The sequence below is a fragment of the Palaemon carinicauda genome, chromosome 22 (assembly GCF_036898095.1).
Source record: "Palaemon carinicauda isolate YSFRI2023 chromosome 22, ASM3689809v2, whole genome shotgun sequence".
Lineage (NCBI taxonomy): Eukaryota > Metazoa > Arthropoda > Malacostraca > Decapoda > Palaemonidae > Palaemon > Palaemon carinicauda.
Genome location: NC_090746.1, coordinates 53,585,905 through 53,598,661, shown reverse-complemented (window position 1 = coordinate 53,598,661; position 12,757 = coordinate 53,585,905). Strand labels below are relative to the sequence as shown.

The 12,757-nt window shown below is 45.6% G+C and overlaps 1 protein-coding gene across 5 annotated transcripts in view; it reads right to left on the bottom strand.

Annotated features, from left to right (window-relative positions):
* Positions 1–12,757, bottom strand: part of LOC137616443 (7SK snRNA methylphosphate capping enzyme-like) — a 180,501-nt gene that overhangs the window by 66,522 nt on the left and 101,222 nt on the right. For all 5 annotated transcript variants that reach the window (XM_068346196.1, XM_068346195.1, XM_068346197.1 and 2 more), the window contains one exon: positions 162–379. In XM_068346196.1, the coding sequence (XP_068202297.1) occupies positions 162–379 (218 nt within the window). The remainder of the gene's footprint in view (positions 1–161; positions 380–12,757) is intronic.

The window sequence follows — 12,757 nt, the reverse complement described above, 5'->3', positions numbered from 1 at the left end:
TCTTATGGGGAAAAAAAATTCGGTACTCGAACAAATCGGAGGTCGAACACGGATCTCGAACGGATTATGGTCGAGTACCGAGGTATCACTGTATTACCATAGAATTTGCATTATTTAATATATGTGTATGGATGACATTTCCAAAAAGAAGCAAAACTCACCTCAGATCATCTTCACTTCCACTTGGTGGAGGTAATTCGGTATTTACAGTTAAAGGCTTCAATGTTTCTTGGGAGGTCTTTACTAATCCTTCTTCTTCGACAGGAGTAATTGGTTGGCGATCTTCAATTAAACTTTGACATCTAACAAGGAATTCTCCATGTGTGGGTTCACCCTCCAAACTATCTCCACTCGGTTCAGACAAACGCCGCTTTCTTTTCTAAAAGAGTAAATAATAATCAATAACAATCTTAAAATGACAAATTTGGAAGTAATATGACAAATTCATAGATAATTTGTATTTTTCTGCGAAGCTGAAATGACGAACCATTAAAATTTAGTGAGGATTAACTACCCATACCGCTAGTTAGCGAGGCTAGGGGGTTTAGCTTGCTACCACTCCCACTCACATACCAGTGATTTAGCTCACTTTGCTTGGAGGTAAGACTTCAAGGGGGATAGGGCTGGCGGGCAAGTTTGTATAAATAGGTAAGGTTTGTATCATTAGGAAAAATACAAATTATCTACAAATTTGTCCTTTGTTCCATAACTGGAATACAAACCTACGCTATTTATTTAGGGGTGACTCACCCATTAGGAAGGGTAGACGTCCCCGCCAATCTAGCATTTGGCTTTACCCGGGGGGTCCTTATTTGAGTATGTTAGTACAGTGATACCTCTACATACAATCTTAATTCGTTCCAGAAACTGCTTCCCAGAAACTGCTTCGTATGTTAAAACGATCATATGTTGGAGCAAATATTCCCATAAGAATACATGGTAATTTATTTAATTCGTTCCTCAGCCTAGAAACCCATAATAAATCCTTAATAAATGGCTACACATAATTACACATGACATTAATACAATACCTGTATAATAAATACATATTACAAACCAAAAAAAAGAATAATAATAATGAAATAAATAAAAAACGGGTTGTAATGTAACACTTTACCTTAGCGACAGGCCAGCGCAGGTGTAGGGACTGCTAGGCAGGAGGAGACGGAAGATCAGCGAGGAGGTAGGGACGGTGACTTTGTACGATAACGTGTACGATAACTTACACTACTGCGTGAACTTTAACTTAACTTAGCTTATTTTTTTTTTCATTTTTATAATTTTGTATTTTTTTTTTTACATTTTTTCTTTTCTTATTTTTAATTTTCATCACTTTCATTCAATTTGGTCTTCCTTTTCTTTGCTTCACTTTCTTTTTCATCATGATCACTAGACCGCTTTAAAGATTTTTTAAAGAAACTATCGAGTGAAAGTTGCTTTGTGCGGATTTTGAGGATTTTTCTAAAATGCGTTAAGCAAACATCATCGAACTGCGCAACAACACGGCAAACCTGAAGTTTCTGTGGGTGATGTTTGTCAATGAAATCAACGTGTTGATGATATGCCAACATCTGTTTTATTTCCGCCGTACCTAAGATTTCGCCTACCTCCTCGATCTCCTCCGACTCACTCAACTGTGCTTGGAACTCATCATGCTGCATGGCTTGCAGCTCCTTGAGTTCCTCGGTGGTGAGCTCTTCGTGATGCTCATCGACGAGTTCGGTGATGTAATCTTCATCCACCTCCAGACTCATGGACTTGCCAAGGGATACAATAATCTCTTCGACGTCTTCCTCGACGGCAAGCACAGGTTCATTCTCGGGGCCAAAACCTTCAAAATCTCTGGGAGCAACAGCATCAGGCCAAAGCTTCTTCCAAGCGGAATTCAGGGTCCGACGAGTTACTCCCTCCCAAGCCTGATCAATGATCTTTAAGCAGTGCACGATATTAAAGTGGCTCCTCCAAAATTTACGCAAAGTTAAGTTAGTGCTTTGCGTGACATTAAAGCACTGCTTATATAAGTGCTTGGTGTAGAGCTTTTTGAAATTAGAGATGACTTGCTGGTCCATGGGCTGGAGGATAGGGGTGGTATTCGGTGGAAGATACAACACCTTGATGAATTTGTATTCGTCGATGATATCATCTTAGAGTTCAGGGGGGTGAGCGGGTGCATTGTCCAAACAAAGCAAGCACTTCAAAGGCAAATTCCTCTCCTGAAGATACTTCTTGACAGCAGGGCCGAAAACTACGTTTACCCATTCCACAAAGATATGCCTAGTAACCCAAGCCTTAGAATTAGAACGCCATAGAACATGTAGCAGGTCTTTATTAATTCTATGTCTGCTTTAAATGCCCTAGGGTTTTCGGAATGGTAAACCAATAACGGCTTTATTTTGTAGTCCCCGCTGGCGTTGGCACAAAGTGCAAGAGTCAACCGATCCTTCATTGGCTTATGTCCAGGCATTTTCTTCTCTTCGGCGGTAATGTAGGTTCGACTAGGCATCTTTTTCCAAAACAGACCGGTTTCATCACAGTTGAACACCTGCTGCTCTACGTAACAATCTTCCGCCACGATGCTTTCGAACTTTTTAACAAAGTCTTTAGCAGTCTTGGTGTCCGAACTCGAAGCTTCTCCATGACGAACAACTGAATGAATCCCGGTACGTTTCCTAAATTTCTCGAACCAACCTCGAGACGCCTTGAATTCCTCCGTCGTAGGATCGACTGAACTCTTCCCCGCATCACCCCAAGAGCGCGCCGCCTTCAAGTCACTGTAGATAGCGCTGGCCTTCTCACAAATGATTGTTTCCGTGATCATATCGCCAACAATCTCCTTGTCCTTTATCCAGATCAACAAAAGGCGTTCCATCTCTTCCAGAGTAGGGCTACGACGTTTAGAAATAATCGTGATCCCCTTCGAAGGTTTCACTGCTTTAATGGCTGACTTCTATTTTATGATCGTTGAGATCGTAGACATATTCTGGCCATATTGTTTAGCCAAATCGCTAACACGTACACCTCACTCATGCTTTTCTATTATTTCCTGCTTTAATTCTAATGAAAGCATAGACTTCCTCTTTTTCTCACCACTACTACTACTTCCTGAACCAAAACTAAGCTTTTTAGGACATGATTACGGAACACAGAAAACAACACGTGAAAAGGCAAGATAAAAACCTGTTAAAACTGAGCAAATAGAGGACAACCACATGATGCGCACGAGATGAGAGGACTGATCAAGGTGACGCTCAATTGGCGTCCCTCCGATGTGCTGCCGTCTAGTGGCGTCAACAACAAACGACGCTGGACGCTTTCGAGAAAATTCCACGGGTAAGCGTATTGTTTACTTCGTATGTTGGAGCAACACTTCGTATGTTAAGACGGAAATTTGGTCGAATTTTAATTCGTATGTTGGAAAATTTGTATATTAGGACAATCGTATGTAGAGGTGCCACTGTACTCAAAATAAGGAGTCCCTGCACCTCACTAAAACCTTCCTATGCAAGATCCGTGGCCTACGCAAGCTGTGTGTTGAGATGTTTAGTAGTGTGACTGTCTAGATAAAGTTATTCAGTCTTTTAGTAGGAAAAACTGTTGTAACCAAGACTTTCCCAATACCACCTCGCCAGGGTATGGGGACGCAACAGTATTAGCTTAATACTAGGTACACAAGGGAGCATGGTTTACCTGCAGGGGTTTTCAGGTCAGCTTGTGCAGAGAACCGAGGATGCTGCTTTCCCCAAGAGAGGGGAGGATGAAGAAAAGAATAAGAGCCCTCAACCTTCTGCTACTTGTCCAATAAGGAACTTGAGGTATACAACCAGCTGTTGTGCAGCCACCACAGGACCGATAGAGATCGCATCGAGTTCCTGTGGGTCACGTCTTGCAGGAGAAAGGTTGTGAAAGTCACCTGGAGCATTCACACCCTTGCATGTAGAACCTGTGTCACAGAGTAATCTGCTTAGGAGGGCCAGGGGCATAGCTATGCCCCTAACATCGTGGGTCAAAGTGTTGATGAGGATCTGTATTCAGTGTAATTGATGACTGTGAATCAAGAAGTGATGATGTTTTGGTGATCCTCCCCTTGTCTCTCCCAGTGCTGATAACAAGAGAAGGGACCCAGGTGGGCTGTTGCTGTCCTCTTGAGGTAGAGCCTCAAACCTTACCCCGGATACAGTAACAGATGATCTGGATTATCAGTTACTGAATGGAGACTTGTTGTCTAAGATCCGTCACCTCTGGAGACTGTCTGGCAACATACATGGGGACGAAACTAAATGTTGCTTTTCACCCTTCTCATGATTGGGCCATGTTGAAAGAGACCATGAAGTTCCTTGACTCGTTTGGCTGCTGTCAAAGTGTGTAAGTGTGTAGGAACACTGTCTTCTAAACCAGGTGAAAATTTGTTGCCTGGTGAGGTGGAACATGAGGAGGTCTCCTTAGGGAACGGAGAACTCGAACCATGTTCTGAGAGGGAGTTCTCACTTCCAACTGGGAAAAGGCAAGTTGTAAGTCAGCACGAGTTTGGAAAGATCTAGCGATGAGGGGGTGTCCCTTCCTTTAAGTTTTGAAGGCGAGGCTCAAGGTCGTCTATACATGCTGAAACTGAAAAGAGGGTCTTTTCATCCTGCATATACTCGAGGATTCCACTATTGCTGGAATAGAGGTATCGAATGGAGAGATACACTTTCCATGACACCAATCATAGAAGACATTATACTTTGCCTGGTAGACTGATTATAAGGAACTCCTCCGATATCTAGACAACCTCTTCGCAATTTATTGCGAAAAGCCTCTCTGAGAGAAGAGGTACTGGGTAGTCTCCAGGCATCCAATCATAGCAAAGCTATAGCTTGTGGTAGATGTCAAAGTGTGGTTGTCTGTGACTTGGAGAGGATTCTCTTGGAAGTTCTATCAGGAGCTGCAGAAGGTTTGGAAACCGTTCTGCATAATGCCATAGCGGAGCTATGACAGCCCTTGAAAGGCTGACTGATGTTCTAGCCTTCTTGAGTACCCTTCTCTTCAGACAAAAACAGGGACGAGACGTAAACGTCATTGTTGTGCCCACCGTTGTTGGCCTGCTTCTTGCCAGAGAGCCTTGGGGTCTAGGACTAGGGAGCAGCGGAAGCCTGAGGTTCAGGGGCGTTGCAAACAGATCCTAGTTGGAGAACCCCATAAAATCGGGACTTTGTCGGCTATTAGGTGATCTAAAGACCATTCGGTACACCTTATCTGAGATGCTGTGCACAGATTGTAAGCGAGAACATTCCTCTAGTCTGGAATGAAGCAGGCTGATAGTGCTACCGAGCGGACTTTGGAGCATCTTAGTATTTATACTGTTAGATGGGAAGAGGCTGTGAGCAAGTTCCTTCTTGCTTGTTGATGTCAGCTCCTATGTGGTGTTGTTGCTCATCCCACCACTGAGTGGCCCATTAGGAACTGATGAGGCTGTTGAAGGACCAGAAAGATGACAAATTCGTAGTTAATTTTTATATTTCCTAACTATACAAACCTTAGCTATTTAATAGAGGTATTACTTTCGGCGTAGCTGAAATGACGAGCCATTAAAATTTAACTAGGGTTTACTACCCACACCGCTAGTTAGCAGGGGTAGGGGAGGGTAGCTTGCAATCCCCCCTCACACACCTGTGCTTGAGCTCACTTTGCTTGGAAGTAGGACTTCAAGGGGGATAGGGATGGTGGGCAAGTTTGATTAAATAGCTAAGGTTTGTATAATTAGGAAAAATACAAATTATCTACGAATTTGTCATTTGTTCCGTAACTGGAATACAAACCACGCTATTTAATAGGGGTGACTCACCCATTAGGAAGGGTGGATGTCCCTGCCAGTCTGGCTTTTTGGCTTTGCCCGGGGGCTCGTTATTTGAGTGTGTAAGCACCCAAGAAATAAGGAGTCCCTGCACCTCGCTAGAACCTTGCTACGCAAGGACTGCGGCCTACGCAAGCTGTGTGTGAAGGTATGAAGAAGTGTGACTAGTCCAAGGAAGTTGTCCTGAAGTTCTTTAGATGGGAACTTGTAGCCTAGGACTTTCCCAATACCACCTCATCAGGGTATGGGGACGTAACAGTATTAGTCTTAATACTAGGAACACAAGGAAGCATGGTTTACCCGCAGTGGTTTGAGGTCAGCTATACAGAGAACCCAGGATGCTGCTTTCCCCACGAGAGGGTAGGATGAAGTAAAGAATAAGAGCCAGTCAAATCTTTTCATTCACGCAGACTAAAACCGGGTAACAGTGCCCTCAACCTTCTGCTACTTGTCCAATAAGGAGCTTGAGGTATATAACCAGCTGTTGTGCAGCCACCACTGGACGGATAGAGATCGTATCAAGTTCCTGTGGGTTACGTCTTGCAGGAGAAAGATTGTGAAAGTCACCTGGAGCATTCACATCCTTTCTTGTAAAACCTGCGTCACAGAGTAACCTGCTAAGAAGGACCAGGGGCATAGTTATGTCCCTGACACTGTGAGTCGTCATGCCGAGATGATGTTTCGGCGATCCTCCTCTAGTCTCTCTCGGTGTTGACAAGAGGAGAGACCCGGGCAGGCTGTTGCCGTTTTCTTTAGGCAAGGTCTCATACCTCACCCTGAGGTACAGTAACGGAAGATCTGGATCGACTGTTACCTAGTTGAGACTTGTGTAGGATCCGTCACCTCTGGAGACTGTGTCTGGTGACATACTCAGGGACGAAACTGACACTTGCCTTTCGCCCTTCTCAGTAATGGGCAATGTCGAAAGAGAGACCATGAAGTTCCTTAACTTGTATGGTTGCTGTCCGAGTGTGTAGGAACATTGTGTTCTTAAATCAGGAGGAAATTTGTTGCCTGGTGAAGCGGAACACAAGGAGGTGCCTTTAGGGATCGGAGATTGAACCATGTTCTGAGAGGAAGGTCTCAATTCCGACTGGGGAAAGGCAAGTAGTAAGTTCGTATGAGTTAGGAAAAGTCTATCGATGAAAGGGTGTCCCTTTCTTTCTTTCGGCTGTTGCCATTTTCTTTAGGCAAGGTCTCATACCTCACCCTGAAGTACAGTAACGGATGATCTGGATCGACTGTTACCTAGTTGAGACTTGTGTAGGATCCGTCACCTCTGGAGACTGTGTCTGGTGACATACTCAGGGACGAAACTGACACTTGCCTTTCGCCCTTCTCAGTAATGGGCAATGTCGAAAGAGAGACCATGAAGTTCCTTAACTTGTATGGTTGCTGTCCGAGTGTGTAGGAACATTGTGTTCTTAAATCAGGAGGAAATTTGTTGCCTGGTGAAGCGGAACACAAGGAGGTGCCTTTAGGGATCGGAGATTGAACCATGTTCTGAGAGGAAGGTCTCAATTCCGACTGGGGAAAGGCAAGTAGTAAGTTCGTATGAGTTAGGAAAAGTCTATCGATGAAAGGGTGTCCCTTTCTTTCTTTTGGCTGTTGCCATTTTCTTTAGGCAAGGTCTCATACCTCACCCTGAGGTACAGTAACGGATGATCTGGATCGACTGTTACCTAGTTGAGACTTGTGTAGGATCCGTCACCTCTGGAGACTGTGTCTGGTGACATACTCAGGGACGAAACTGACGCTTGCCTTTCGCCCTTCTCAGTAATGGGCAATGTCGAAAGAGAGACCATGAAGTTCCTTAACTCGTATGGTTGCTGTCCGAGTGTGTAGGAACATTGTGTTCTTAAATCAGGAGGAAATTTGTTGCCTGGTGAAGTGGAACACAAGGAGGTGCCTTTAGGGATCGGAGATTGAACCATGTTCTGAGAGGAAGGTCTCAATTCCGACTGGGGAAAGGCAAGTAGTAAGTTCGTATGAGTTAGGAAAAGTCTATCGATGAAAGGGTGTCCCTTTCTTTCAGTATGAAGGTGAAGGATCAAGGTTGAGTGATCATCTTTACCTATCGAAACAGAACAGGGGATCTTTTCCTCTTGCATATACCTGAGGATTCCGCTATTGCTGGAATCGAGGTATCGAGAGAAGAGACACTTTCCCATGACGCCCACCCCACAAGACGTGATATTGCATGGAAGACTGATGCTGAGGAACTCCTTCGGTATCTAGACATCCTCTACGCAAAGAGGTATTGGGTAGTCTTCAGGCGTACACTCATAGCAAAGCTATAGCTTGTGGTAGGTGTCGAAGTGGGTTGTCTGATATGCGGAGAGGGTTCTCTTGGAGGCTCTATCAGGATCTGCAAAAGGTTTGGAGACCTTTCTGCATAATGCCATAGCGGAGCTATGAGCATCCTTGATAGGTTGACCGATGTTCTAGCCTTGTTGAGTGCCCTTCTCTAGATAAAACAGGGACGAGACGTAAACGTCACTGTTGTACCCACCGTTGTTGCCAGAGAGCCTTGGGGTCTAGGGCTGGTGAGCAGCGGTAGCCTGAGGTTCAGGGGCATTATGAACAGACCCCCTAGTTGTAGGACTTCGTAGAGTCGGGACTTTGTCGGCTACATGGCGATCCAAGGTCCATTCGGTATACCTATCTGAGATGCTGTGCACAGATTGTCGGCAAGCCTGTTCTTCAAGTCTGGAATGAAGAGGGCTGAAAGTTGTACCGAACTGGCTTTGGCCCATCTTAGTGTTTATACTATTAGATGGGAAGATTCTACAAGCCAGATCCTATTTGCTTGTCGATGTGAGACTCTATGTGGTGTGCGGTGTGTCGTCCATCACAACACTGAGTGTTGAAGGACCGGAAAATTGGCCTTCATCTCTTAACAGATCTAAGTGAAGGGTCCAGGGTTCAAGTCCCTGTTCGGGCGCCAAATTTATGTGGCGGGATGTAAACAAAAACAAACCCCCACACCTTTGATCACTCTTACTTTCAAAATATCCCACAATACAAACTTTCCCCTTACTTTACTTCAAACTGGACTATTGCACGAAGGGAAAACAAACAAAACATAACCTTAAAACTATATTGACCGCAACCAAAAACAAAAATCACACATTAAATTCAACAGACAAAATTTACAATACACAAAATTTGCTGTATATATATCGGTGCGTGAGGGTACCGAGAACTCGCCAACAATCGAAAAAAATAATATCCTTTACATATACCCAACACCGTCAGTCCACGCACAGTACCGAAAACTCGCCAACAATCGAAAAAAATAATATCCTTTACATATACCCAACACCGTCAGTCCACGCACAGTACCGAAAAAACTTACCCACTAAAACACCAATCACATTCTATAACCCAGCAAAATAATCAACACTTAACACTAAAACCTACGAGAAACCTCTTAAATATTTAATATACGTGTGTGGCCACCGTCGTCCATAGACTCCACACACTGGCAACTCAGTCCTTATCGCCAATTGCCACAAATCCCTGGCAAGCAATCACTGCAGTCAATTCGACTGTCCAATCACATTAAAGGTGGTCATCATCATCATCATATCATCATCAAGGAACAATCTATTTTCAGCCGGGTCGTCAACGATTAAAACTCTTTCTATATAAATATCCGCAGTCTAAGTTCATTGTTCGGTCCAGGACGTCATCAATCTATTCATACAAAGCAGGTAGGCAGGCAAGCAACACCTTCAAGGCCTGAATTAACTCCAAAGAGTGTAAAGGAATCCAAAGCCTAAAGGAGACCAAAGTAGGAAATACGGCCTGCAATAAAAAAGAAAAAACGCTTACGAAAACTCCTAACTAACTAAACTATCGCACTATAATCAAAGATAAATAATAAACTTTCTATCATTCATGATCACGCCTAACAAAAATAAATAAAAACAGTACTTACTCCGATACAAAAAAAAACACTTCACAGCCGGCTATCGATAAAAAAAACAACCGACTCCTCCAACAGTCAAATAGAAATTGCTTTCGCCCAAGACATTCGTTACCGCCCTAACCTAGCTAAAAATGTAAACAAACAATATCAAATATACCGACAGTCTTTCCCACTACAAACAATCATTCGCTAACTACCACTTGTTCTTTGGCGCGCACCGCGGACACACAAACACACACGCACACACATTCTCTCTCTCTCTCTCTCTCTCTCTCTCTCTCTCTCTCTCTCTCTCTCTCTCTCTCTCTCTCTCTCTCTCTCTCTCTCTCTCTCTCTCTCTATTTGATAAAACTAAAGCAAATAAACACACACACTCTCTCTCTCGATTTGGCAAACAAAAAAAATAAATTAAAATAAAATTAATCCTCCACAGTCCCGAGAGAGCAGAGACGGAAGCCGATCCTGTGAGACCAGGATGGGTGTAATGGAAAGACCGAAGCACAGTGCCTTGACCTGGTGTTTCTTGTTTGTCTAGACTGAACTTCCCAACCTTCCTAGATGGATGGTTTGGACCTGGGAGTAAGTGTCCTTAAGGTCCAGTGTGCAAAAGAAGACCTGAGGTCTTAACCCTCGATCGAACTCCAACATGGAGTGGGCATCGACCCAAAAGGACAGCTCCTTAATGATCCTTTTGTATGGAAGATTGTCGACGCTGGAGTCTTGGCTCGTGTCGTAAAGGAACAGGAGCGATATCCAGTGTGAGGATTCTTCTCTGAGAGAGAATTCTTTAGAAGGAAGGCCATGCTTAGCCTTACCACGCGCCCTCATGGGATTGATGCTGTTCCTTAGAATAGAATTAATCTGGCGAATGTTAATCACTGATTAACCATTGGGCTGTGCAGTTGGAGAGTGCTCGCAAGTAGTTCCCTGTTGGCAAGCCGTTGATGAGGGTTGTCGAACGTTTACCGATCACTTTAGCGTGATGGCAAATGGACAGTAGCGAGAAGTATGTTGTATAACTTCTAATCTAGGAACTACAGGAAGCGGTTGACTAATAAGTTCGAGTCACAAACTGTTGGCAAATAACAGATGACCATGAATCGGTGGTCTGTGCACCGATGGTGAATTCAAGAACAGCCAGCTGATTATGATCCCCCCTGTTTGGTCAGAGATGAGCAAGCTGAAGATGGGCTGGTCAGAGATCAGCGAGCTGAGTTCAATGATCGAAGAAGGATGAGCTGCCCATCGGTGATCTACTGATCAGCAAGCTGATGACTGGTTATTGACTAGCAATCGATGATTGGAAATGCTAGCAATTGGAGATCATTAGTCATTGGGGGGACTAGAGGTCACAGATCAGCATTAAGCTAGCAATTGGCGATCTGGTGATCGGCAACCTAGTGATCAGTAAACTGTGAAGTAGCCATCAGTAAACAGTGATCTAGAGATCTGTCTGTTGATGCTTTCCTGTTTGCTGCCACTGGTCTGTCAAGGAAAAGAGAAACTTTAGAAGAGACAGGGACCAAGGATTCCCCAATTCGATTCCCTTGTAGGATGGAATCTTCGTGATCTTGAATCCTCTGCGGAGCCTTATTCCTCTTTTCCCGGTGGGAATGTTTATGTGCTTGCGGGGAGGAATGGGGCAATGGTGACCTGTCCAAAAATTTTTACTCCTTTTTACTGACAATTGCGTGAGTGTAGGTGAATCTGGAGCGATGGCACACAGGATGGTGCTGGTGCTTAATATCTGCCTGGAGAGCAGGCAAGCGCTGGTTCTTAGACAAGAGCTGGTGCATTGGATTTGCGAGCCTTGACTCTTTGGCAAGAGCTGGAGTATGAATCCGGGGACCGTAACTGCGCAGGAGGGCGCAGGAAAGTGAGGAAGATTGCTGGCGCGCCGTAAGGCACCGTGTAGTTTGTGCATTTTCCCTAGAATGCATCGAAGCGTGTGATTGGTTGCGCAAGAGTGGGAGCATTGGTGCGTGCCCGAGAGTAATACGTGGAGATTGTTGGCGCATGCATGCGGAAGACCATCGGCATCCGCACGTTGAAGACCGTCGGAACGCACGGAAGGCCGTGTGCTTGCATTCAATATTATTGGAGCACGCACACGCGAAGGCCGTCGGAGCGCGCCCGCGCGTAAGGCCGTCGGTGCGCTTGCACGGTAGACTATTGGCGCACGTGCAGGATACCATCGGCACCCGCACGCAGAAGAAAGTCGGCACGCACACGCGCAATACTGTTGGTGTGCGTGCGGGAGACCCCAGGTGCTCGCGCGGGGGAGAAAGTTGGCCGTGCGCGCGTACCAGACTATGAAGCGCGCGCAGGAGCATTGGCACTTGCGCGCTTGTTGGCGCTAGTGCGCGTGGAAAATCATCGACGCGCGAGCGGGAGCCCATCGGCACCCACGCGCGGAAGATCGTCGGCGCCTACTCGCATACCAGAATGTTGGCCCGCGCGCGCGGCGATGGGAGATCGTCGGCTCTTGCGCGCATAAGAACTTCGTCGGCGCTTGCACGCATAAGAAGATCGTCGGTGCTTGCGCGCGTAAGAAGATCGGCGAGCGCGCGCATGAAGCGCACTAGTAGGTTGAAGGGTCAGCTGGCAGGACGATCAGGTACTGGGATGTGCCCTTTAAAAAAGGGCGGGCATCCCCGATGAGGACCGTAAGCCGGTCTGCTTTCGAGTCCAGGACCGAAGTCCTTCGTTGCCGCGCAAGGTTGCGCTGGTAGATCGGTAGGTCAGCTGGTAGATCAGTAGGTCAGCTAGCAGGACGATCAGGAACTGGGATGTGCCCTTTGGAAGGGCCAGCATCCACCGATGGGACCGTAAAAGGTCCGTGTTAGAGTCCAGGACCGAAGTCCAAAGGACCACGTTGCACCACAAGGTTGAGGTCACTGGAAGGTCTGCTTCATCCTCCGAGGAAGAGTCACTATGAGAGGCCTCTCCCGCGAACGAGAGGTGACTACTTCCTAGAAGAGACTTGAAGACAC